This window comes from Aspergillus saccharolyticus, assembly GCF_003184585.1.
Source record: "Aspergillus saccharolyticus JOP 1030-1 unplaced genomic scaffold BP01scaffold_8, whole genome shotgun sequence".
Taxonomy (NCBI): domain Eukaryota; kingdom Fungi; phylum Ascomycota; class Eurotiomycetes; order Eurotiales; family Aspergillaceae; genus Aspergillus; species Aspergillus saccharolyticus.
This window is the reverse complement of record NW_020290618.1, coordinates 264,142-285,444: the sequence shown is the minus strand read 5'-3', so window position 1 is coordinate 285,444 and position 21,303 is coordinate 264,142. Positions and strand designations below refer to the sequence as shown.

Genomic DNA, 21,303 nt, shown 5'->3' with positions numbered 1-21,303 from the left:
TCTGTGGAAGACCCGCCTAATGCATCATTACCAATAAATATGTAGTTTTGATGTCTGCCGGGGAGATTATCGATGCTTCTATCTTTGCTTTCAAGCCTGTAAGAGGGTTGATTGTCAAATCACGGGGACACCCTATTCTCCTTTCTGATGTCTGCCGCACGAACTACACCACCGATATACAATCTGTGAGGTCATCGGGGGATGCCCCTTGTCCCCATACCCAACCAGCCAAATATTGTACTTTATAATATTCTGTTGAGTGTATCCTCATCACACTCAACGAAACTTCAAGCTAAGCAGGCAAGACTCCCTGCGGATTATGAAACACATCCCCCGGATCGACCGCGGTCTTGATCCTCCCCAACCTCTCTAGATTACTCCCCCAATACGACCGTCTCGGATCTTCGAGTCTGGGATCCACGTAGCCCGGATACACGCCATCGCCCAGCCCGGGAGTATTATTCCGAATCACCTCGTTCACACCATCCAAGAAGTCATAGGTCGTCTGCGAGACCTGGCCCAGCGTGACCGCATACGACTGCATCCAAAACAGAGTATCCCTGTGGGCAAAACCGGTGGCATCCTGCGCAACATCATTGATCGCGCCGCCCTCGAGATCAAAAATCACGAACCAGATCACCGCCCCCGTGTCGGCTGAATCCAGGTACTCGAACAGCTGCTGCACGCCCGTCTCCGAGATCTGCGTGTCCTGCTGGAACGCCAGACACCGGGAGTAGAAGTGGGCGGGGATCTCGCCCGTGAGGTCCAGAATACTCTGCTCCGCCCAGTGCGCCGCCAGCCCCAGCCAGTCGGTGAACACAATCGCGGAGGAGTTCCCGTCGGCGCCCGGGAACCGCTGCGCCAGCCCCAGCGCCTCGTACTCGGCCTGGGACCCGAAATACGTGCCCGAAATCACCACCGAGCCGGACAGCACCGTGATAATGCTCGCCAGCTTGCGCGTCAGATCCTCCTGCGTGATGAACCGCTGCCACTCGCTAAACAGCTCCGCGCGCGCTGCCGCACTCCCCAGCAGGTTGAACGTGTAGGTATACTGCACCGCCTCGGTCGGGGCCGCCTCGGTCCGCAGGACGAACTCCGTCACCACGCCGAAACTCGCCCCGGCGCCTTTGATGGCAAAGAACAAGTCGGGCATGAGCGTGTCCGAGGTTCGCACGATGCTCCCGTTGGCCAGCACCACCTCCGCCTCCAGCACGTGGTCCAGCTCCATCCCCCACTGTCGCGCGGTCGGGCCCAGCCCACCGATGGTCGCGTGCCCGCCGATGCCGATCTGCGGCGACGTGCCGTGCGCAACCGCCCGGTTGCTGGCCGCTTGCAGGTACGTGTCCAGCTCGCCGTTGAGCATCCCCGCGCCGACGGTGGCGCGTTGCGTGGTCGCGTCGTAGCTAAAAGATTTCATGTTTTGGAGGTCGACGACGATGGCGCCGTTGGTGCCGCCCAATCCTTTCAGCAACCACTTAGTTAGTTACTCACTCGCAAGCAAGCCTGAAGGCAAATTGGGACGGGGGGAAGGGAAAGGAATAGGCCTACCGTAGTTGGCATAACTATGTCCCCCGCTCTTGGCTTGCACTTTGTAGCCCAGCTGGCTGGCGCATTGCACAACCTGCGACACCTGGGCGCTGGAGGTTGGGAAGGTCACCGCGGCAGGGGTGATGGGGTAGTTGAGGTTGTACACCTTCACGGCGAGCGTCTGGTACAGGAGGTCGCCCTGGAAGGCGGCAAGGGTACTGTCGTTGTCGACGGCAGACAGAATGCAGCTTTTCAGGCTGGTGGTGGCGGCCGCGCCGAGGCCGAGCAGGCACAAAAGGCAGACCATGAGGGCAGATAGTGAACCCATGGTGGAGGTTGGCCGTGTTTGTTGACGGGCGCGATGCGATTGACCTGAAGCTCACATTCCAGAGCGGGATGTGCCGGTAGGAGGGGGGCGGGGAGGTAAATAAATATTGACGCTGTGTGTTCGAAATACCAATAGTCCCAGAAAAATGTGTCACTCGGCTGATCGATTGTTGCTTCTTCGGGACGTCAGCAGAGACTCGGGAACTCACTAGACTGAATCGATTGGGTCTGTAAACCCTAATATAGGCGTCTGATTTGTCGCTTTACGGGCGATCGGCGGGGCGCGCAAATTAGGATGCGCCGTGCCTGGCGATCTATTGAACTCAGGGATCCACAATCCCACTCACTCGATGGGAGCAGAAGGGCACAACCACAGTTACGGAGTCCCATTGGACGTCCGAGGAGTAGAAAAATGCTGGAACGAGGGATTCTAGATAGCTACAAGGTGGAACTCGCCGACTGTGTCGTCCGTCGAGTTCGGCTTCTTAGAGAATACGTTGTACTCAAGAGGTTGCCTTGGGCGCATGCACGTTGCCATGTGCAGCCCGTATAATCGGACCTGTCTGGCCTGACCCAGCGAATTCGGAGGACTCGGAACCTCAAGACAGGGTCTGTGCCGAATGGAGATTCCTCGCGCGACCATCTCTTGAGATGCCCTGGACTTGGCATTACCGGTACACTCCCACTGGCTATCGTCCATCACATCTGGGATGATCATGGGAGTAATCGACCAAAGCCCATCACGTGCTAGATTGATAATGAAATCGACAGACCCATGGAACAGACAATTCTGCCGGTGTCATCCGGTGTCTGAACAGGGAACGACCTAGTTGCACAACACGGCCGATGACCGCTTCTAGGCTGCCATGCCACGGAAATCTATAAAAATAAGCAAATGCAACAAGCACATGCTACATCTCCCCACCCCCACAGCCTAAAGATGATCCATTCCGGGATCAAAGACTATCTTGCCCCCCTCCCGAATGACCCCCGTGCGGTCCAAACAAGTCCGACCTCTGACGTACGGATCCAGAACCCAATACTGCCGTCGCAAAGCCTCGATAGCCTCCGTCCGCTGCACCGCCAATGTCTGCGGATCCGCCGCCTCTAGCCACTCTGCCGTCGACTGCAGCACGGCCCCGACCAGCTCCTCACGCTCGGCCAGTAACCGGTCGCGCGTCGCCGTCTCGGTCATGCGCTCGTTCTCGCCTGCCACAGGCTCCACGTACTCGTAGTCCCAGGTCTCGGGGCCACCAATCTCTTTGGGAATCTTATTTGGAGAAATGAACTGCTCCAGATCGGCCGTGCTCCTGGTGAAGTGGACCTTGGAGACGATAACGGGGTCCATCCATGATTTGACGATTTTCCAGACTCCTGTGACCCGCATTAGCCTACCTCACCACGGCCGACCACGAGGCAAACCTACCAGAAAAGATCCACGGGGCGTTATGGATTAGCATTGCCCCCAAATACTCCGGATAATTCTCCTGAAAGCAATCGATAATAAATCTCACGGGCGGATATTCCTAACGCAATCATCAACTCACTCGTCCCCTTCCCCATTGCCAGATAAGGGAGCAGACTCACCATATTTGCCACCGAGAACCCTGTCATGTCGAACAAGACCGTCTACATACAACCAAATCCGTAAGCACCCACTCCCTGTATAACCCTACCAAAAGAGAATGTGAGAACATACAGCCGTCTCCACCGGATCCACCAGGACCAGCCGCACCGTCTCGATCATGTGCAGAATATACCGAGTGATAACCGCCTCGCTCTGCTGACCAGGCTGATGCAGCCGCACCCGTACGATCAACAGCGGTCGGCCCTCGCGGTCTGTCCCATGCACGTAGGCCTTGCCCATGCGCATCTGATCCAGGAAAGCTTGGCTGTCTGTCGCGGTCGATTGCACAGCGTTCGCACCGATGGCGCCTGGGATGGTGGGCGTGGTGGGCGGCTGGAGAGTGGTTTCATATAGCGCGTCCAGCTCGGTGGTGGCGAGGATCTGCGCGTCCACGTCGGAGGTGATGCGGAAGTGGATGGCGCGCAGGAGCATGGCGGTCGCGGCCGCGACCGACCACTTGCGGGCGCGCAAGAAGCGGAGGAGGAGAGTGTCTGGGGAGTCGTGTTTGGTGAGGCTGAAGAGGCCGGCTCGGAGGGAGGGAAGCGGATAGCGGGAAAGAGTGTCAAGGATCGGTTGGAAGGTTTCGAGGGGAGGGAGGTGGTGGGTTTCGAGGGCGGAGGTCAGCGCGGTCGCTGTTGTGGCGGTGGTGCTGGTGATGGTGATGTCATTGTGATGGGTGATAAGATGGAGAAGGATGCTCCACGTTTGGCGGAGTTTAATGGTCTGGTCGGGAGTGAGGTTGGTGATGTAGCCGGTTTGTGGTTGGGGAGAGGAGCTGGGAGAAGGCATGGTGGGGGAGGATGAGCAGGAGGAACGGTTGATGTTCAAGTGGGAGGGGATTTTCTTTGGAGATGAAATGGAGGACCGTCCCGATCGACCGGGCCTGATCCCAGGGACGGCACTAGCCGAGCCGGCCTCCTCTGTGGGGGAGCTACTAGTAGGTATCTATTTTAGCAGCTAGCAATATACATAAATTTGTCCAACCGTCTAGCGGTGTGTAGCTTCCCCGTCAAATTCCATATTAAATACTCCGACCTACTCAGCAGCTACAAGTATTGTACAATGCAAGGTTCTACACAGATACGAAGGCTCAATTCAAGTAACCACCGGATGCCTATCGCAGCAGCCAAGTCACCAACCCATCGCATACATCGTAAGCATCACCTTTCGATTTGAACCCAGCTAACTACGCGTCTTTCCAATTTTCGTGTGTTGCAAGGATAGAGATTGATAAGAACAACACACCACTAACACAATCGGGCCCAGCCCAGAATGACATAATCGGACCAACATAAATCCGCGACCCATCCCGACCCTTCCGATCCCACCCGTGACCACAGCAAACCCATCCTCCGCGTCCCTGACAGCACCAATTAACCACTCAACTCCAATCCCCGACCTACACGCCCCACCCCACCTATTTCCCCTCCGATAATCACAAGCATGGGCATCATCGACTTCATCAAAGAAATCCTCCGCCCGGGAAACGGCATTGACTACCCCAAAAAGGGCGACATGGTCACTGTCCACTACCACGGGTACTTGCATGATCCGGCGCGGTCGTGGGGCCGGGGAAGGCGGTGAGTCCAACCTTCCTGTCCGGTGCATAGTTATCGATACCGTGAGCAGCATATGTAGCTGCCTACTACTCTCTCGCGATACATGCATGAACTTTGATGGAGAACGGTTGCGAACTAATTTGGTGAATAGATTCGATAGTAGCATCAAGCGGGGATATCCATTTACTTTCCAGATCGGGATGGGGACGGTCATTAAGGGTATTACCTTATCATCATCCCAGTGATTGATTTTGTCGTGGATGTATTGGAAGCTAATGGTAGAGATCCAGGATGGGAGGTCGGGATCTTGGGCATGAGTTTGGGGGAAAAAGCGCTGCTTACGTTTGGCCCGTACGTCCTCTTCCGCTGTTCGTCTCTGTGCAGGTACTGACCCTGGAATAGGCATTATGGGTATGGGGAGAAGTGAGTCACATCCCTTATTCAGCGTTGACAAACCATGCTAATGGGTCAGGGGCGCGCCGCCGTTCATCCCGGGTAACGCGAATCTAGTCTTGTAAGTCTCCCGTGTCGTGTTGGAGGAGCCATGCTAACCATGTAGCACGGTGGAATTGTTGGCCATCAACGGGCGGGGATTAGAGTCCGGAAGTGACTCGGAGTGAAACAACATCCCTGGGTCTGTACGATAAATAAAAACAAGTGCGTGTGGCAAAAGGTATTGCATTGTCTTCAGCATACAAAAACAGTCATAATATACACAGCTCGGCCCGGAACTAGCAATACAACTTCACCAGGCTGGGCGTCACCACATCCAGCGATGTAAACGAACAGTGCGCGTACCCGCGCCCATCCGCCTTCCCTGGCCTTGGATACTCAGTACTGACCTCACCCTCATTCCCATCCTCCTCGCCCGGGATTTCGCCCCACATAACCGGCTTCTGCGCAGCCTCTTTATCGTCATCCGGTGGATGACACGCTGCGCTAATTGCCGCGCTACAATGCGTCGCCAGCGGCATATGCGATTTAAACCGTCTCGCGCCCAGCGAAACCAGCAGCCCCAGCGCCAGAATGCCGACCCACATGGTGATGAACATCGCCATCGGGGAGTAGCAGCACCCGCGCGACGAGGTACCTTCGTCCTCCTCGCCGTATACGTTGTAGGCCTTGATGTTGACGAAGAAGATGCTCTGCGAGAGGAGCCAGTGCAGCGTCGCCGATATGACCAGGAGAGGGATGCTGTACCGGTACGGCAGGGTGAGGTAGTTGCTGGATTCCTGGCGCCCGCGCGGCCAGGAGACGCGCAGCGGATGCCGGTGCCGCGCGTACTGGTCCCATTCCAAAGCGACGAGCATGCATGTGAGCAGACTGTTAGACAGAAAGTACAGGATTGAGAGGACGATTTGCGGGGTGTTGGCCAGGAGGACGAGAGCGATCATGTTCTTCGACAGGTACTCAATCATGTTAGCTGCGCTGGTTTGCGCGAAGCCCAGACTCATGGCCGCACTGAAGCCGCCGGACACGTGAATGGTGTACCAGGTGAGACAGATGGCGGTGAGGATGCGGGTAAGGAAGCTAGGTGGGTTAGAGTGACAAGCCAGAGGGTTGGGGGGGCGGGCGGTCTTACAAGAAAAGGACCAGCGTCCATCGTTGCCAGCTGACGGCTTGGTACCATCTTTTGCGTGTGGGAAGGAGGCTGGGGTAGATTTCAGGGGCATCAGGGGTAGAAGTTGTTGGCGAAAGAGGCTCCGAGGAATGTGACGTTGGGCTTGGGGATCGCTTTTGCAGCGTGTATCCTTTCAAGCGACCAAAAGATATAGCAGGAAGAGTCCAGGCTTGAGGGCCCTGGGTCATGTCCGCCCGGGACAGGAGACATCGACCGCGGGTAGTCGGATCAGGTTTTGTGAGGAAGGAAGCCAGCGCATCGCCCACTTTCAACATCAAGTCTGTGCGCTTGACTCGGGCTGTGAGGAACATGCAGATGACCTTGGTGATGTTGCATAAAATGACGATGATTGCGATTGGAGGGCTGAAGAACAGTTGACATCGTTGTTCCTCCTCCTTGACCATGCAGTGCGATATCGTGACGTCTCTTGCGCCAGTCCGATTGATCCAGTATAATTCTGCCAGATTCCCGATTCCAGTCCACTCGAACGTCACATCAGCTGCCCAGGAGCTGTTTTTCCAGTGAGTTGCATTATCCAAGTACGCGCGCAGGGCGTCGTGGGCAGGGTTGAAGGCATAGTTGTACTCGACCAGAGTGTACATGTCGGTGAGCAAACTGGAGTTAGCGTACTCCACCAAGTCCTCGGAACTCGAGTCAACAAAATTGATAAACGAAACCCCCCCATGCACGGGATCCGGCACGGAGTAATTCCAGATGCGGTAACTCCAGTGCTCGCTGAGCAGCGTCAGATTCCCCGCCCGGATCGGCGTGGCCTCGCCCTCATCCTGCAGGTAGTCGTAGATCGAGGCTGATTTATAGAAACCTCCTCTCTGAAGACTGCTGGTGTTGTGAAAGTACTTTCGGTCTGCAACCAAGAGAAGTGTACCGTACTGTGTATTGAACTCAACATTGTACTTCTTGACGCAGTCGGCAATCGTCGCATTGACGAAGCTTCCGTTGAAGATTTGCGTGCGAAGAATATCTTCCCCGTATCCCACTTTAGACAGGAAGTTCTCGCGACTTGTGGTGTCGTTGCTGATCAATGCCTCGGTGGGGGACAGGTCGTCTGGAATCATGAGCATACCATATTCGAGAGTTGATATCGAGGAGAAGATAGCCGAGTTGTAAATCATGTGGATCGGCGTCGAGCTAATCAGAAGCAGGACCCACAGAATCTTGCGTCGACCGTCCATAACCACGAAATTGCGCAAGCTGGACGTGCCAACGTCGAGCCAGCGCGATCTCGCATGGGCCCGGTCGATGTCCGTCCGGGAGGGTGCGCCCAAGCACTGCATCACGTAGTTGCTGGCCGCGAGAAGAATGGTGCTCAACGCGTTGATGACCAGATGCAACCCCGTCGCCCAATGGCTCGAGCGCGAGCATTGTCCGCTATACAACTCCACCATTTGAAACTGGCCGCGGTTCGTCTTCCCCAGGCGATGATAGGCAATAACGGTTGCAACGATCGTCGTGATCACATTGATGGCCAGGATCGTGCTCGTGATCCAGGTGCAAATTAGCGCGCCTTTGATCCATTCACCCCCTTCTTCAGCCTCTCCGAATAATTTTTGCGGGGAGAATATCTCCCTCCATCGTGTCTTTGGAGGGTGGGTATCATCGGGAATGCTCAAGTAGCGAGATTGCTTGCGCCAAGCGGATGGCGGCCGCGGCGTCTTTATAGCCACGTGTGCCGGACTGCTGCCTACGCTCATCGTGTCTTGCACGAAAGCATCGGCGAGGGTAAGACAGCATACGCGAAGTGTCAACAACTACCGGAGGGAAAAGATGTCGCGGGTTTACACACAAACGGGGTGAAGTCTGCAGGGTTTTTACGACGGGTCCGGTATCCCGCAGGCTACTTATGGGGACAGGGTCATCCCTGGGATTCAGCCTCGTGGTTTGCACTGCTTAGCGTTAGGCTAGCCAGCCATGGATTCACTTGGCGTGCTGGGACCGCAGAGCCGTCGATGACAGTCTCTTTCTGGCCAGGGCTAGGGCGGGCAGTGCCATGGCAGTGGCGGCAGGATTGTCTCACTACTGGCCCCTTGTCTCCCGGGCCAAAGATCCTTCCTCAAGATAACTATGGGCAACGACCCTCGATCGACAACGGAAATAAATGAATACGAGGGAAATGGCTTTGTCGGCGGTTACGGACAGCTTGCCACCCCACCAGAGCTGTTATCTCTACATGTAGTTACCGTACCTGTCAGATCCTGCCGAATCGCCGTCCGGAAGCAGGAGCATCGCCCCGTGGGAGAAATAGAGGGATGACGCATGGGCAATAGCTGTTCCTAAGCAGCTGACAAGGGCTCAATAACAAGCTCAATCAAGGTCTGTGCGTGTCTTAGATGACGATGGCACTTTGAGTTGTGGTTTGAGAGCGATCAGGTGTTGCTCAGCTAGGCGTGGTATCGCGACCAGATACCAAAACCAACAAAAGAATAAATCCACTTTGTTTTATTTTTTCCTTCTTTCGATGCCGTTGACGAGGACCCCGTTCGCTGTCGCGGTAAGTTCATCCTAACCTGATGATAGTCAGCGACCCTTGGGGATTTTGGTGGTTGGGAGCAGCCACAGTACAGATGAAAAGAGATCCCCTGCACTGCTTGCACTGCCCGAATTTATCCACGGGTACATGCACCTGGTGAATAACATAGGCCGAATTTCTCTCAATACACACTGGTGCTTCTTCCAAGGCAGATGCTTCTGCAGCAATAAAGTCGATTCGCTCGGCGGTGTCTGATTGTTCCACTGACAACATCGGGCCTTGCAATGGCTTATCACGGTCGCATCGACTCAAAATGACATGGAAATGACAGAGATTCTGTGTAAATGGTGATGTGTCGAATACAGTTTTAAAGAAGAACGCTGTTTGACCTAGTACCTGGTATGTCGCTGCTTTGTCGGAACGGTGGTTACATCTTATTCGCCACGGTACAGTGCAGATGCTTTTGACGTGTAATGTACATGTACCTTCGATTGCCACACTTCCTCCTAGAGTATCCTTCGATCTAACATGCAGCTGATTCCGAGGCGAGGCTCGGGGGGCTCTTCAGAGCCTCAATGGCCGAGGACATTTTGCGCGGGCATAATGAAAGGAATATCAACCAAGGAGTAGGAAAGAAAATGAAAAATCGACAGAGACAAAAAGGGGGGCTCCTTGAAGGCCAGGTCTTTGTATAAAATGCATGATTAACATTCTCAACTTCAAGTTGTGATAGGGCTGATGCCGCTGCGTTGGTGTACTCATATAGACAGGAAAGAACCCATTACATCCCAGTTGTGTGCCCAGGTATATTCCATCTAGATCGTCAGAGGATCATTAGAATTATCTACAACCACCCTTCATGACGACTATAGTCTACAACTTTCCCATAAGCCTTTTTTTCCCGATCAGTGGCGGCAAGTCGTCCACGGGCAGGAGCCTCTGCAGATCGGCAGTATTGATGTACCCAGGGTTGGCGTCTCGCAAATCCGTCAATCCTACCAACTGCATAGCCGTCGCCAACTCCTGTTTCATTACTATTCGTGGAGGAATCAGCACGACGTTAAGCTGATGAACGGCATAACCAAAGTATAATGGTTATCGAAACTACTTACCTGCTATCGCATGCATCACTCCCTCCTCGCCGTAGGTCAAAGCATAGGCGAACGGCCGCCCAAGTCCCACGGCCGAAGCTCCCAAACAAATCGCTTTGAGGACGTCCGACCCGCGCCGGAAGCCCCCGTCAACAAGCACGGTCATCTGCTCGAACACCTCCGGGCAGTCGCGGCGGAGCTCCAGCAGCGTAAGTATAGACGGGGGCGCCGTGTCCGCAGCCCGACCGCCGTGATTGCTGACGACGATCCCATCCAGACCGAACTGCATTGCCAGCCGCGCGTCTTCCGCCCGCTGGATCCCTTTGATCAGCAGCGGAAGATGGGTGATCGCGCGGAGCCAGGCAATATCCTGCCAATTCAGGGTGGGATCGATGAATGAGCTGGTCGACTTGGCCAGTCCCGCGTTCTGCTTGCCCGGTGCGTTGCTTGACTGCTGATTACTGGTTTCTGGAGCGGCCTGCTCGCGACTGACGTTCACGATAGTCCCCTGGTCTCCCTCCGACGGAAGCCGCTCGTCGGCCTCGCGTTTGGACATTACCGGCAGATCGGCGGTGATGAGAAAGGCCTTGACTTTCCCCGATGCCGTCGCCTGACGGACCTGAGTCTCTGTCTTGGCGCGGTCACGGTTGATATACAGCTGCAGAAAGGCGTGGGCAGGCGTAGCATCCAAGATCTCCGGGAGAGTGAAGGAGGCAGTAGTGGCGATGCACTGCACAATCCCGGCGGGGTTGGCCGCGTGCGCCAGCGGCAGCTCGCCCTCGGGACAGACGGTCTTGGCCGCTCCGACAGGGGCGATGTAGACAGGAAGTTCGAATGAACAGCCCAGCAGCGTGCGGCGCATAGTCACTGTGGACACGTCCCGCATCACCGCGGGTCGTAGCAAGATGCGCCGTAGCATTGTCTGGTTCGCATCACGCGTGAGGTTGTCGTTGGCCGCGCCGCTGTTGTACGCCCAGGCTTTGGGGCTCAGGAGCCTCTGGGCGATTGTCTCAAAATCGTGCAGACTCAATAGCTCCTGAAGCGAGGGCTTCCTGTAGGTCTCCACCGAAGATCGCCAGGAATCGCTGTCCGTCTGCCTCGACCCCTTTTCCGTCTCAGTTTTTCTCCAATTTTCAGGGACTGTTGATGTATTTAATTCACCCTGGCAGGAATGGCTCAAGTCCGTTGCGATCAGTGCCGGAGAGTGTATAGTGTTGTACGCGTTGGAGGCATCGCGGCCGGCAAATCGGTAGATCACTGTTATCCTCCCGGAGTGAGTCCATGCTTTGCGTGTTGTTTGGTTTGATAGAACTTTGTAGCACGCATACCTTCAGCACCCCCGGGATGCCTCGGGGCAAATTCCGTCACCTCATATACCTTTCCATTGACAACGATCCATACATCGTCCTCCCGGTTGTGAGCTTCGACCTCCGCGGCAGAAATCTCTCGGTTGGTCATTTGTTCGTGTTAAAAGACCTGTTTCCTGATCAAGTGTTTGTTGGATGTGTGTACCTGGGAATTTACTTTTTCAGAGTGTGACTACAACCTCGTTTCAAGAAGGTTGTGGGCTGGCTTCACAACGCCGCAACTCACACTATCTACAGATTTTAAGAAGAAGCAGGCAATCTCGCAGTGGCGCGGGGAAGACCTGGGGCTTGGAGCGGTGAGAACCGGGCCCTAAGTCTTGAACCCCTTGCATAGGAAGGTAGAAGGAGACAGGAAAGGAGAGGAAGGGAATAGGAGCATCGTCATCGATCGTGTCTGGCATCGCGCTTGCTTTGAGTTTATGTTGCGTCATGGAATGGATTGGATCAATGAACTTGCAGCGTGCCGATTCACGAGGTACCTTCTTGTTCGGCGTAAAGCTTGATCCTGGTTTGGTGGCTTCATCTCGCCGGGACACAATGCTTGTTGAGGGGGACCTCTGTGGGTAATGAGCAGTGGAGATGGTCCTCCCTGGACCGTCTAGACTGTGTCATCACGGGTATGCTATCCGGCCTGCCAATAATATGCTGGCATAATTTCCGGAATATCATTTGCCATTCACAAGAGTCAGCCTTTATGCTCAGTTATCAGCTTTGCGTGGGAGTATATAAGGTCTGGAGCATCCATCTTAGATATGATGGTATGTGTTTCTAGCAGTGCGAAAGCCTAGTTGAGATGATAGTGACGATATATAATTGCGTCGGTATATCCTCAAACAGGGGCCGGAGGTTGATTGTCAATTTACGAACACTAGTCACGCAATAGATAACAAGCTTATCGCCATGATCTCCTCGCTGAATCCGGTCCCAATGGTCACTACACTCCGATAGGCAACCCGTTATTATGGACTACTTCAGATATGGACTACTTCAGAGAGCAAATGTGCGGTTTAGCAGCGGAGCATCAGACTTCAAGCTTTCTCTGTCCTAATTGATCAACAAAAGATATTGATAGCTCTTTCTCACTACCTTGTGTTGTGGAGGGCACTCAAAAGCCGAAGAAAGGCAAGGGATTTACTGCCTTGGGGAGTACTACAACTGCGCGGCTGAAGTCGAATTCCATACTTCAGAGCATACTCGACTACGCTATTTTACTCTCCGATAAAGCTCAATCAAGCAGCATAAAATTCAACTTCAAGCTCAGTTTTAGAGGCAAGCCCCCAACATATCAACAAAGCATAATCTCAAGACATGACAATATTTGCTCATTCGCATCTTCATCTTCAAAGGTCTCATCCATCGAAGCCGGGGAATCCAGCGCGCTAGGTCGCCCAGACGGTCCCGTTGGCCGTGCATCCGCCTGTTCCGCTTAGACGTAGGTGACAACAACCTCGCTGCTGGAGGTCGAGACAGAGGTGAGGACCTCGTTGTTCTGCTCAATGTCGATGATGGTGGCGCCGGAGGGGCCGACGCTGCTGCCGCTCTTGGTGGCGGAGGCAGAGGAGAAGGTGACGGTGCCGAAGTCGGCGAAGGGGACGAGGGAGTCGTCCTCCTCGAAGTCCTCAACGATCCACTCGGCGTTGTACCTATCAGAGAAATATTAGTCAGAGCACACCATACAAACAGACAGAGAGTGAAAGGCAGAGGGAAAGGCATACTCGCAGAGGTCGCCATCAACACCACCACTGAAGGTGTGGGTGACGGTGGTACCCTTAGTGACGTTCTCGACGGTGGCGGTACCGGCGGTCTTGCTGGTGGCATCGACAGTAACCTTGATGACATCGCCGGCGGAGATGCTGATGCCGCTGAAGTCGTAGGCGTAGTCGGGGTACCACTCGTACCAGGCGTCGTAGCTGACGGTGCTGCCCTCGATACAGAAGTCGACACCGGTCTGCAGGATGGCGGTGTCGCAGGTGTCACCGTCAATACCAACCCAGGCGGAGGCACAGTACTGCTCGCGGCTGGAGCCACCGGAGGGCACGGAGGGAGTAGGGACGGTAAACTCGGCGGTCACGGCCGTGTAGCCGGTACCGACGAGGACGGCACCAGCCCAGTTGGACGAGTATTCGGTGTCCTTGGCGCCGGTCAGGTTGATGGCCTCGTTGGTGCCGGGCTTGAGAGGGGGGTTGCTCTTGCGGTTCTCGCCGCGTCTGGCGAGGCGGGCAGCCTTGGCCGCGGCGCGCTTCTCGGTGAGGGGAGCAGCGACGGCGGCGGTGGCCAGGAGGCCAGCAGTCAAGAGAGTAGAGGTCTTCATTTTGCTGGTTGAATGGTCGGGAACGACGATGAGATCAAGAGAAGAGCGGGAGTCAGCGAGATTGAGCCTTGAAGACGGAGGATGCTTGCTGATGGAGAAGAGATGAGCTCGACGGGATGCCAGGCCATCTTTATACCCTTCTCTCTTCCCCTGTTCGGTCTCATGATGGCTAGACAAGAGGATCTAGAACAGGAGTCCGACGTATCTTGCCGCGGGTTCAATTTGCAGGTGATAAGGCCATACTGGCTGCAAAATGGCGCACGTTCCTATCAGGAGGCAAGTTTTGAGATTGAAGCAGATAGTGGCTGACGAGCCAAGACGCTTAAGCAACGGGTGATGAGGACTCAATCACTCCTCCCGCTAAGCCTATGTATGCTTGGCGGTGGTGACAGCAGACATTGGCATCCTCGGCGAAAGCTTCAGTCACTGGAGGAGTTGTTTAAGCTATTTCAGGGTCCAAACTGATCAGCAAATTCAAGCAAAAGATGTGAGACATGATCGTCTATCCACAATGTATGTTTTTGTAAGGTGTACCTGAAAGAAGATCCAAACTCTTCAGACACGCCCATCAGTTGTCTTCAGTCGAGGGACTCCGCTTTGCCCTGCCGCGCAGCCGATAATGTCTAGTCGCGCTAGTCTGCAACAGGAAGGCTCATGCCCTGATTAATCCTGACTTCTGCAACCGCGGCCTCATGATAAGACAGGGTCTTCACACTGCGTTGGAAATTAGCGTCCGGCGTGCATGAGAAGTGCACCAGATTGTGCTGTGATTGATGGGGAAATCCCATGGCGGCCACAAGGTAGGATCCCGTGCCCCCCAGGCCAATCGCCGTTGCTCACAAACCGGTCTTCAGCGGACAATCATATTGACAATTAGGTTATGCACCCCTCATTCTGCCCGCACCTGCAGAAATATTTCCTGCCGCCGGTGCTCAGGGCGGGCCTCCGATGGAAGGCGCATGATCCTGCTAGGGCAGTTCTCACTAAGGTGTGAGGGGGCCCTTCACTATTGGACTAATGAGCCGTCTCTAGGAGTGGTGCATATTGAGTAAACACAATCTATTGTACATTCTCCTTAACAGCATAAGTCCAGCTATGATGAAGACAGGAAAGTGGCAAGCCGAAATCGGCTCCTCGACACACGCCAGCCAAGCGCCGCGGCCGGACGACCGACGGGATCTCCGCCATCCTTGCCGCCCGCCCGCACTTCCCCTCATCCACTTCTCCTCACGTCTGCAGAGATTCTCTCGCCAAGAGACGATCGTTGTCATGTCGCCATCCTTATCAGCGCTGATTTCCGAGGTCCGAACTTAATATAACTCAATTGCACTTTTTGGATTGAACTCAGGCGAGGGGTCGTTGGAGTAGCTGGTGTCATGTTTGTTCTACTTCGTTTCCATCTAGATGAGTGTGGGAATTCAGGCCATGTTCGAACAGACGCACTTCTGGTTTATACTGTACAGTCGATGGTAGGGTGTCGATTTCCTCTAGCAGTGGGGTTGAAAACAAACTCGCATAGGGATTAAATCTTGTCCATTCTTCAAGGTCGATAAGCATAGAACGACAGCAATGTACCTGCACAGCTAATTAATCTAAAAGTATTGCGTAAGACGTAACTTATATTAGATTTTCATACTAACTCGCTTAGTCGTACCCCTGTCCGATTACGATCTAGTCGCACTGAGACCAACATAGCTTAGAAACTGTTCGAAATGTCAGGCAATCTGCAGCAGTCGCTTACTCTAGTTCCTGAGAAGATGACGTAGTTGGCGTATGGTACAGTCTAACGCCCTGATGAAGACCCCAGGTCCGAGGATGTAGTCGGGCTTTTCCAAGATAGCATGTTCTGCGCCGACTATAGCCGTCCACAATGAATATGATCCATGGTAGGATGAGCAGACGCTTAGTATAGCAGGACAGTGCTGCGTCTTTTTGTTACGAATGCTACCGTTGCCAACGCCGTACTCTGATTTATGAAGGGGTAGGCTCGGCGCATCATGAATCGACCTCGGAGATAGCCTTACTCAGCCAGGCCACTGTGGTGGAGCTAGCCGCTCGTTAGTGGACCAGGAAAGACCTGACCCACCGTGCTTATCATCCTATCCACTTTACATAGCACTTCATGATTCAATTCTAGGAACGGGCCACGGTCCGCAACAATATTTCAGAGACACGTCGAGATTTCTCCATATCTGGCCCGATAGATCATGGATTTCTTAGGGAACACAGAGGTTGTCGCCTTGGTGGCGAGATGGGGTCGAAAGAGTAATCCAATAATGGTTGGTGTGTTAGGTGAACGAAGTCGGGTTGGTAGATGGATTGTATCGTCAGACAACTATCACCTTAGAGGGATACATGAGCTGGGGTAGATAAGGCTTGCAGTCCTTGGTTCATGGGGTGAAAGATTCATGGGCTATGTGTTTCGTTAAGCTTGCTGTATGATAATGGTGGCGATCAAGAAGGTCAAGCCCTTATAATCTAGATAGATACAGGCTAGAATTTTGTTCATCCAGAACATAGTAAATCATGTCGAATAGCAGCTCAGCGTCTCACCGGTGGGTGCCTCTCCACGCCCAATAGCATCTAATTTCTGCAATGGTAATATAGGCAACGCTCGATATGTCAAAAGCTGACGGTAGAAAGCAATGCTATAATACTCGAAATGATCTCAAAGTCTCATTATATACACTTGTAACACACTTCTCTCCATCAGTCTCCAGCTTGTCCAGGATGTGATCTTTGAAGAGCTCGAGCTGTGCAATGAAACTTGGCGTAAGATAGCTGCCAGTGCGCTGGATACACTTCTCTGGTCCGGGAAACTATCCTTGAAGAAATAGCAGACATTACGCCTATTTTCACTCACAAGAAGATCATCCATAAGGTATCTAGTCACGACTGACTAGCGACAACCTGCATCGGCTGAGACCCATAGTAGACCAGCGTTGTCAGGGTCTGAACTCTCCCTCCAGGCCTGGGACGTAGGATGGCTGTGAACCACTCGTATGTTCCAGGAACTCGTCTGTTGTTTATGTCTTCTCTATCCTTGTCGGGACAAGTGTAGAGTATTTGAAGAAACGTTTTGATCTTCATGTCTCGAACCGATGTTGCTGCTCGTAGGTTGTGTTCGTGTATACTGTGCTGAATTTTCTCGACTTCATCTAAAAGCACCTCGTGTCTCTGTCTTGCATTTACATTTTCGATAAGGAGAGCGGTCTGTATGATCCAAGTTGCTTCATCCTCCATAGCCTTGTACAGGCTGGTTCACCTTGCGGTCAAAAGTCGCCTAATACCTGAGAGGTCGAACTTTGGTGGAAAGGACAGAGTGCTCGAGCCTGAAACTCTAGGATCATAGAGCTGAAAGATTTCGAATATCCATGGAGATTACCAGAGCTTTCGGTGTTCGGACTTTTGTGGGAGTGCAGATAAACATCTTTCATCCATTCGAGTGCAGTCAATGACTACGAAACTAATTCTGGTCCTTGAAGAAGAGTAGCATGCCGCTGTACGGCTCGGACAATCATCTAAGAGAAGTTAAATTTGCACAACAGTAGAGCGGTTTAGTACGAACTTCAAACATATACTTACTGTAAAGCACGCCATTATGCCAGCACAGGCAATCGAAGCAGGCAAACTTGCACGTGCAGCCGTACTGACGACCTCCTTGACAACCAGGATACTCCTTACTACTTTGCTGAGTTGGTCTCGAACAGCGATGTCATGATCCCAGAGGTGGCATATCCACCTATTCTGCTCTACCTCAACCGTTTGGACTTCAAGAAAGTTGCAGGATTGCTTGTGATAGTCAGGTTGACCGAGTCGAAGTTGGAGTCCGTATTCAGACTCGAGAATCAATTTTGAATATGCTAGGACTTTGCTTGTCTGGGGATTCTGGTTCAAATCTTCGCTCCGCATTGACCCAGAGATCGTCTGCTTGGACGGTAGACTCATTTTTCTCTTTCTATTTACGCACTAAATGCTGGATATAATTTTGTATTGTCCTTCTTCGAAGAACTTGTCTTCTCAAGCCTTGGTTTCACTTTGGACCGCCATAGTTTCTTGGAGGAACGCTTCGCACATTCGGAAGTCAGACATAGCATTTGATTTCGACTTTCGTCCTTGGCGAAGCGGCAAGGTCAATATGGGTGATACTATCGGAAGGCTGTTAAGGATTACCTTCCTGCTCGAAGGCAGCTGGACGCTGTGATCCAGCCCGCGTTTTTCAAGGCCGTACCCCGCTTTTTGGTGTGTTGTACGGGCGCGGCTGGACAAACAACGACGATGTAAGAGCTTTAGCCAATCATAATGAAGAGATTCAGGTGCGCCAGTTTATAGCACGCCAGGCACTCGGCAATATGGACCAAAATTCTTCTGCCAATATCTTTTTACCGCAGCGGCGATTGCCCCTAGACTCTAATAACTGATTCCTTCCCGGGATCTCCTCTTTCCTCTACCTCCCTCATCTCTTCCCCCTCCCGAGGGTTATTCCCTAAGTATAGTAGCACTTTCTAAGTCTCTCTACCTCACTGTTCTCCTTCTTTCTTTAAGCTTCTAATTAGAGATTCATCTCGATCTCTCCCTTTTTCAATGCGATATCCAGAGTGTTTAGAGACTTGTGATGTTACACTTTAAAGTTTCTTCTTCGAGAATACCATTAATTAGTGTTTTATATTAGGATTGTTAAGCCTCATTCGCAGAGTTGATCTCTCAAAGCTTATCATTCTACATAGTGTCCGTCAAGTAACGACCAATTACACCACGACCAGAAGCCGAGGGCATTCGAAGGCATAGAAAAGCCGGTCTCTAGGTTCGTGGACCTGCTGTCGCGCGTTGTCTATCTTTTGTGATAGGCTTCGCGCCGCTTACATGCAGCACGGCGATCCGATGTTCCTGGAATTACTCTGCAAAGAGAAAAAAATTTCCGAATAGGACAAGCCCGCTGACACAAAGAAAACTTTTTATAGACAAGTCTAGAATTTCTATACAAACCCCCCCACAATATCACTCGTACCTGAACGCCAACGAGATAGCGAACGCTCAGACTACTTCCCCTTCTTCCCCTCCAAGTCCACCGGAAACTTCTCCCGAATCCCCTTCCCATACCGATTAAACAGAATCGGCACCGGCACAAACGCCAACGCGATAAACCCAAGCAACGAGTTCCCCCACCCCAGCCCCAGCGCATCGAACATGGCCGGGCCCGCCAGCGGCAGCAGCGCCCCGACCAGCGATCTCGTGGCGGTGAGGGCGGCATTGGCCGAGGCGGCGTAGGCGGGGTAGCAGTCGATCACATAAGTCTGGATGGGCATGTAGATGCCCATCATGCCGATGCCGAAGGGGGCCATGCCGATGATGGGGACGATCCAATGGGTCTTGTACTTGGCGGACCAGCCGTACCAGAAGAAGCTGATCGGAAGAATACAGCTGAAGAAGATCATCGTGACCAGACGCATCTCGGGCTCGAATTTGCCGGCGTTGCGCGCCGTGAGTTTGGCGACGATACGGTCGCTGCTGAAGGCGATCAGGGTGAGGCCGGTCAGGAAGCCGATTCCAATGCCCAGGTAGGCGAGACCTGAGATGCCCGTGGACCAGCCGTAGTCTTCTTGGAAGACGGTCGAGATCGTGGTGAAGAAGAGGTAGAGGAGGCCGTAGACGAAAGCCATGTAGATGGAGAGCATCAGCACGATGGGGGATTTAAAGAGGAGGATGATGGGTCGGCTGAGGCCGAGTTTTAGGGCTTCGGCGACGCTGGGGCGCTGCTGGCCGGTGGTTTTATCATAGGCGCTGCGCAGGTCGGTCCGGTTGAGTTCTTTGGCGAGCCGCTCAGTCTTCCATCGGATCAGGACGGGGGCGTAGGTCTCCCGGTTGAGGACCTCGATACCCATGGAGATGACGCCACTGGCAATCAGCAGTATCCAAAACACCCAGCGCCAGCCGATGGTTTCGCCAATGAAGCCACCGGCGATGGGTCCCGCGACGGGACCGATGAGCGGGCCGAGAGCCCAGATCGAGGTGGCCATGCCGCGTTGTTCGGTGGGGAAAAGGTCGGCGATGACACCGGCGCCGAGCGTCAGACTGCCGACACCCCCCATGCCGGCGAAGAGACGGAAGACGATCAGCGCGGAGATGTTGGGCGCCAGCGCACAGCCGATCTGCCAGACAACGAAGAACCAGTTGGCACAGCTGAGCACGATGCGCCGCCCGTAGATCTCACTCAGCGGGGCGAGGAAGAGGGGTCCGAACTATTGATCGGGGTTAGCAACGCGCTGTAAGGGAGCCAAGTCGAACGTACTGTATATCCCAGCAGAAAAATGGTAACACTGAATGATAGGAGGTATTCGTTGGACACGCCGAAGTCGTCCCCAACGTAACTCACCGCCGGCGAGAACATACTCGAGGCAAGCGGCGAGATGAAGGTGATAGAGCTGATTAGAGCGAGCAAGCCCCATTTGCGCCCATTGGCAAAGTTCTGGGGATTGTTAGGGTCATCTTGCCCATCCCAACCCACTATGCCTTGGCTGAGATCGGTTTCAGGGAACAGGGGGCGTGATAGTGTCGCGGCGGCCGGGGCAGCGCTGTCTTCTGTTTGGGAGGGCTGGTCGTCGGATATGCCAGAGTATGCGGATTTCTCCGAGTAGCGCCGTTGGCTCTCCACATCCTCCATTGTCTGCGCTGTGAGCCGTTTCGCCAATGGGAAAATGAATCGTTTGAAAAATTAGAATATAAAAATAGGGCGATCGCCGGACACTGGTAGAAGAGTTGAACGAGCGGATGGGCGAGGCGAAGTAGAGTGAAATATTAGAGCATTAAGTATGTACTAGAAGAAAGTTTAGTGCGCGAAAGAGTAGAGAATGAGGATGATCAAAGCTAGGCGATAACTGCAATTATAAATCAGACAGTTGACTCGTAGGTTGGGCTGGAGAGGCCGGTGGCAGCATAAAATGGTGCATAAACCGGGAAAGCCGGCGATATCGGCTGTATAACGGTTGTACATGTGCACAAAATGTTCTGTCCAAGATGCAGCACACGTTGTTGAGAGATGTGATTGGTGAAGTAGCTGAAGAAGAAGACTCTTGAAGCAATCCATGGCGAGCGCGGATAGGAATCACGAGTCCAGTTTCTCGGGGGGGTGAATCTCATTTGCGGGCAAACGCCGGGGAGAAACGCTGATTCAGTGATTCCTTGCCAGCGTATGGGACAGCGCGCTCTGAGCTCACTGAATCAGTGACCCACCTCGGCAATGCTGTTGACCAATCTGCTTAATGCCCCACCTTCATCCAGGGTCTGGCACTCTCGTGTTGAGGTTGTTCCTTGCCAGTCACTGACACAATACGAATTATGAGTCTGGCTGATTGTGAAGACACGAACTCGGCACAATATCCGATCAC

General features: G+C 53.5%; 8 protein-coding genes across 8 annotated transcripts; 1 reads left to right on the top strand and 7 right to left on the bottom strand.

Moving 5' to 3' along the window:
- Positions 1–120: 120 nt before the first annotated feature.
- On the bottom strand, positions 121–2,045 carry BP01DRAFT_354914 (FAD-binding oxidoreductase). Its single transcript, XM_025574562.1, has 2 exons — positions 1,549–2,045; positions 121–1,461 (listed from the first exon to the last, which is right to left on the bottom strand). Exons 1-2 carry the CDS (start codon positions 1,853–1,855, stop codon positions 293–295), a joined length of 1,476 nt encoding a protein of 491 aa, XP_025433102.1. The 5' UTR covers positions 1,856–2,045; the 3' UTR covers positions 121–292.
- Positions 2,046–2,788: 743 nt separating this feature from the next.
- Positions 2,789–4,446, bottom strand: BP01DRAFT_414546 (CRAL-TRIO domain-containing protein; the record flags this gene model as incomplete). The annotated part of the gene is made up of 4 exons (XM_025579065.1): positions 3,554–4,446; positions 3,442–3,483; positions 3,281–3,380; positions 2,789–3,228 (listed from the first exon to the last, which is right to left on the bottom strand). The coding sequence occupies exons 1-4, from the start codon at positions 4,268–4,270 to the stop codon at positions 2,789–2,791; spliced, it is 1,299 nt and encodes a 432-aa protein (XP_025433101.1). The 5' UTR covers positions 4,271–4,446.
- A 478-nt stretch (positions 4,447–4,924) lies between these two features.
- On the top strand, positions 4,925–5,660 carry BP01DRAFT_380962 (FKBP-type peptidyl-prolyl cis-trans isomerase; the record flags this gene model as incomplete). The annotated part of the gene is made up of 6 exons (XM_025577265.1): positions 4,925–5,061; positions 5,192–5,259; positions 5,331–5,391; positions 5,443–5,463; positions 5,513–5,554; positions 5,600–5,660. The coding sequence occupies 6 exons, from the start codon at positions 4,925–4,927 to the stop codon at positions 5,658–5,660; spliced, it is 390 nt and encodes a 129-aa protein (XP_025433100.1).
- Positions 5,514–8,483, bottom strand: BP01DRAFT_421983 (uncharacterized protein). The gene is made up of 2 exons (XM_025579541.1): positions 6,623–8,483; positions 5,514–6,570 (listed from the first exon to the last, which is right to left on the bottom strand). Exons 1-2 carry the CDS (start codon positions 8,371–8,373, stop codon positions 5,772–5,774), a joined length of 2,550 nt encoding a protein of 849 aa, XP_025433099.1. The 5' UTR covers positions 8,374–8,483; the 3' UTR covers positions 5,514–5,771.
- A 1,539-nt stretch (positions 8,484–10,022) lies between these two features.
- Positions 10,023–11,698, bottom strand: BP01DRAFT_411171 (uncharacterized protein; the record flags this gene model as incomplete). Its single annotated transcript, XM_025578908.1, has 3 exons — positions 10,023–10,183; positions 10,262–11,497; positions 11,569–11,698. 3 exons carry the CDS (start codon positions 11,696–11,698, stop codon positions 10,023–10,025), a joined length of 1,527 nt encoding a protein of 508 aa, XP_025433098.1.
- A 1,184-nt stretch (positions 11,699–12,882) lies between these two features.
- BP01DRAFT_354909 (A4/G1 family peptidase) lies at positions 12,883–14,108 on the bottom strand. The gene is made up of 2 exons (XM_025574561.1): positions 13,323–14,108; positions 12,883–13,250 (listed from the first exon to the last, which is right to left on the bottom strand). Exons 1-2 carry the CDS (start codon positions 13,916–13,918, stop codon positions 13,034–13,036), a joined length of 813 nt encoding a protein of 270 aa, XP_025433097.1. The 5' UTR covers positions 13,919–14,108; the 3' UTR covers positions 12,883–13,033.
- A 2,334-nt stretch (positions 14,109–16,442) lies between these two features.
- On the bottom strand, positions 16,443–17,960 carry BP01DRAFT_411169 (uncharacterized protein; the record flags this gene model as incomplete). Its single annotated transcript, XM_025578907.1, has 4 exons — positions 17,504–17,960; positions 16,829–17,131; positions 16,619–16,737; positions 16,443–16,566 (listed from the first exon to the last, which is right to left on the bottom strand). The coding sequence occupies exons 1-4, from the start codon at positions 17,864–17,866 to the stop codon at positions 16,443–16,445; spliced, it is 909 nt and encodes a 302-aa protein (XP_025433096.1). The 5' UTR covers positions 17,867–17,960.
- Positions 17,961–18,957: 997 nt separating this feature from the next.
- Positions 18,958–21,002, bottom strand: BP01DRAFT_411165 (MFS transporter; the record flags this gene model as incomplete). The annotated part of the gene is made up of 3 exons (XM_025578906.1): positions 18,958–20,157; positions 20,208–20,497; positions 20,870–21,002. The coding sequence occupies 3 exons, from the start codon at positions 21,000–21,002 to the stop codon at positions 18,958–18,960; spliced, it is 1,623 nt and encodes a 540-aa protein (XP_025433095.1).
- Positions 21,003–21,303: the final 301 nt, after the last annotated feature.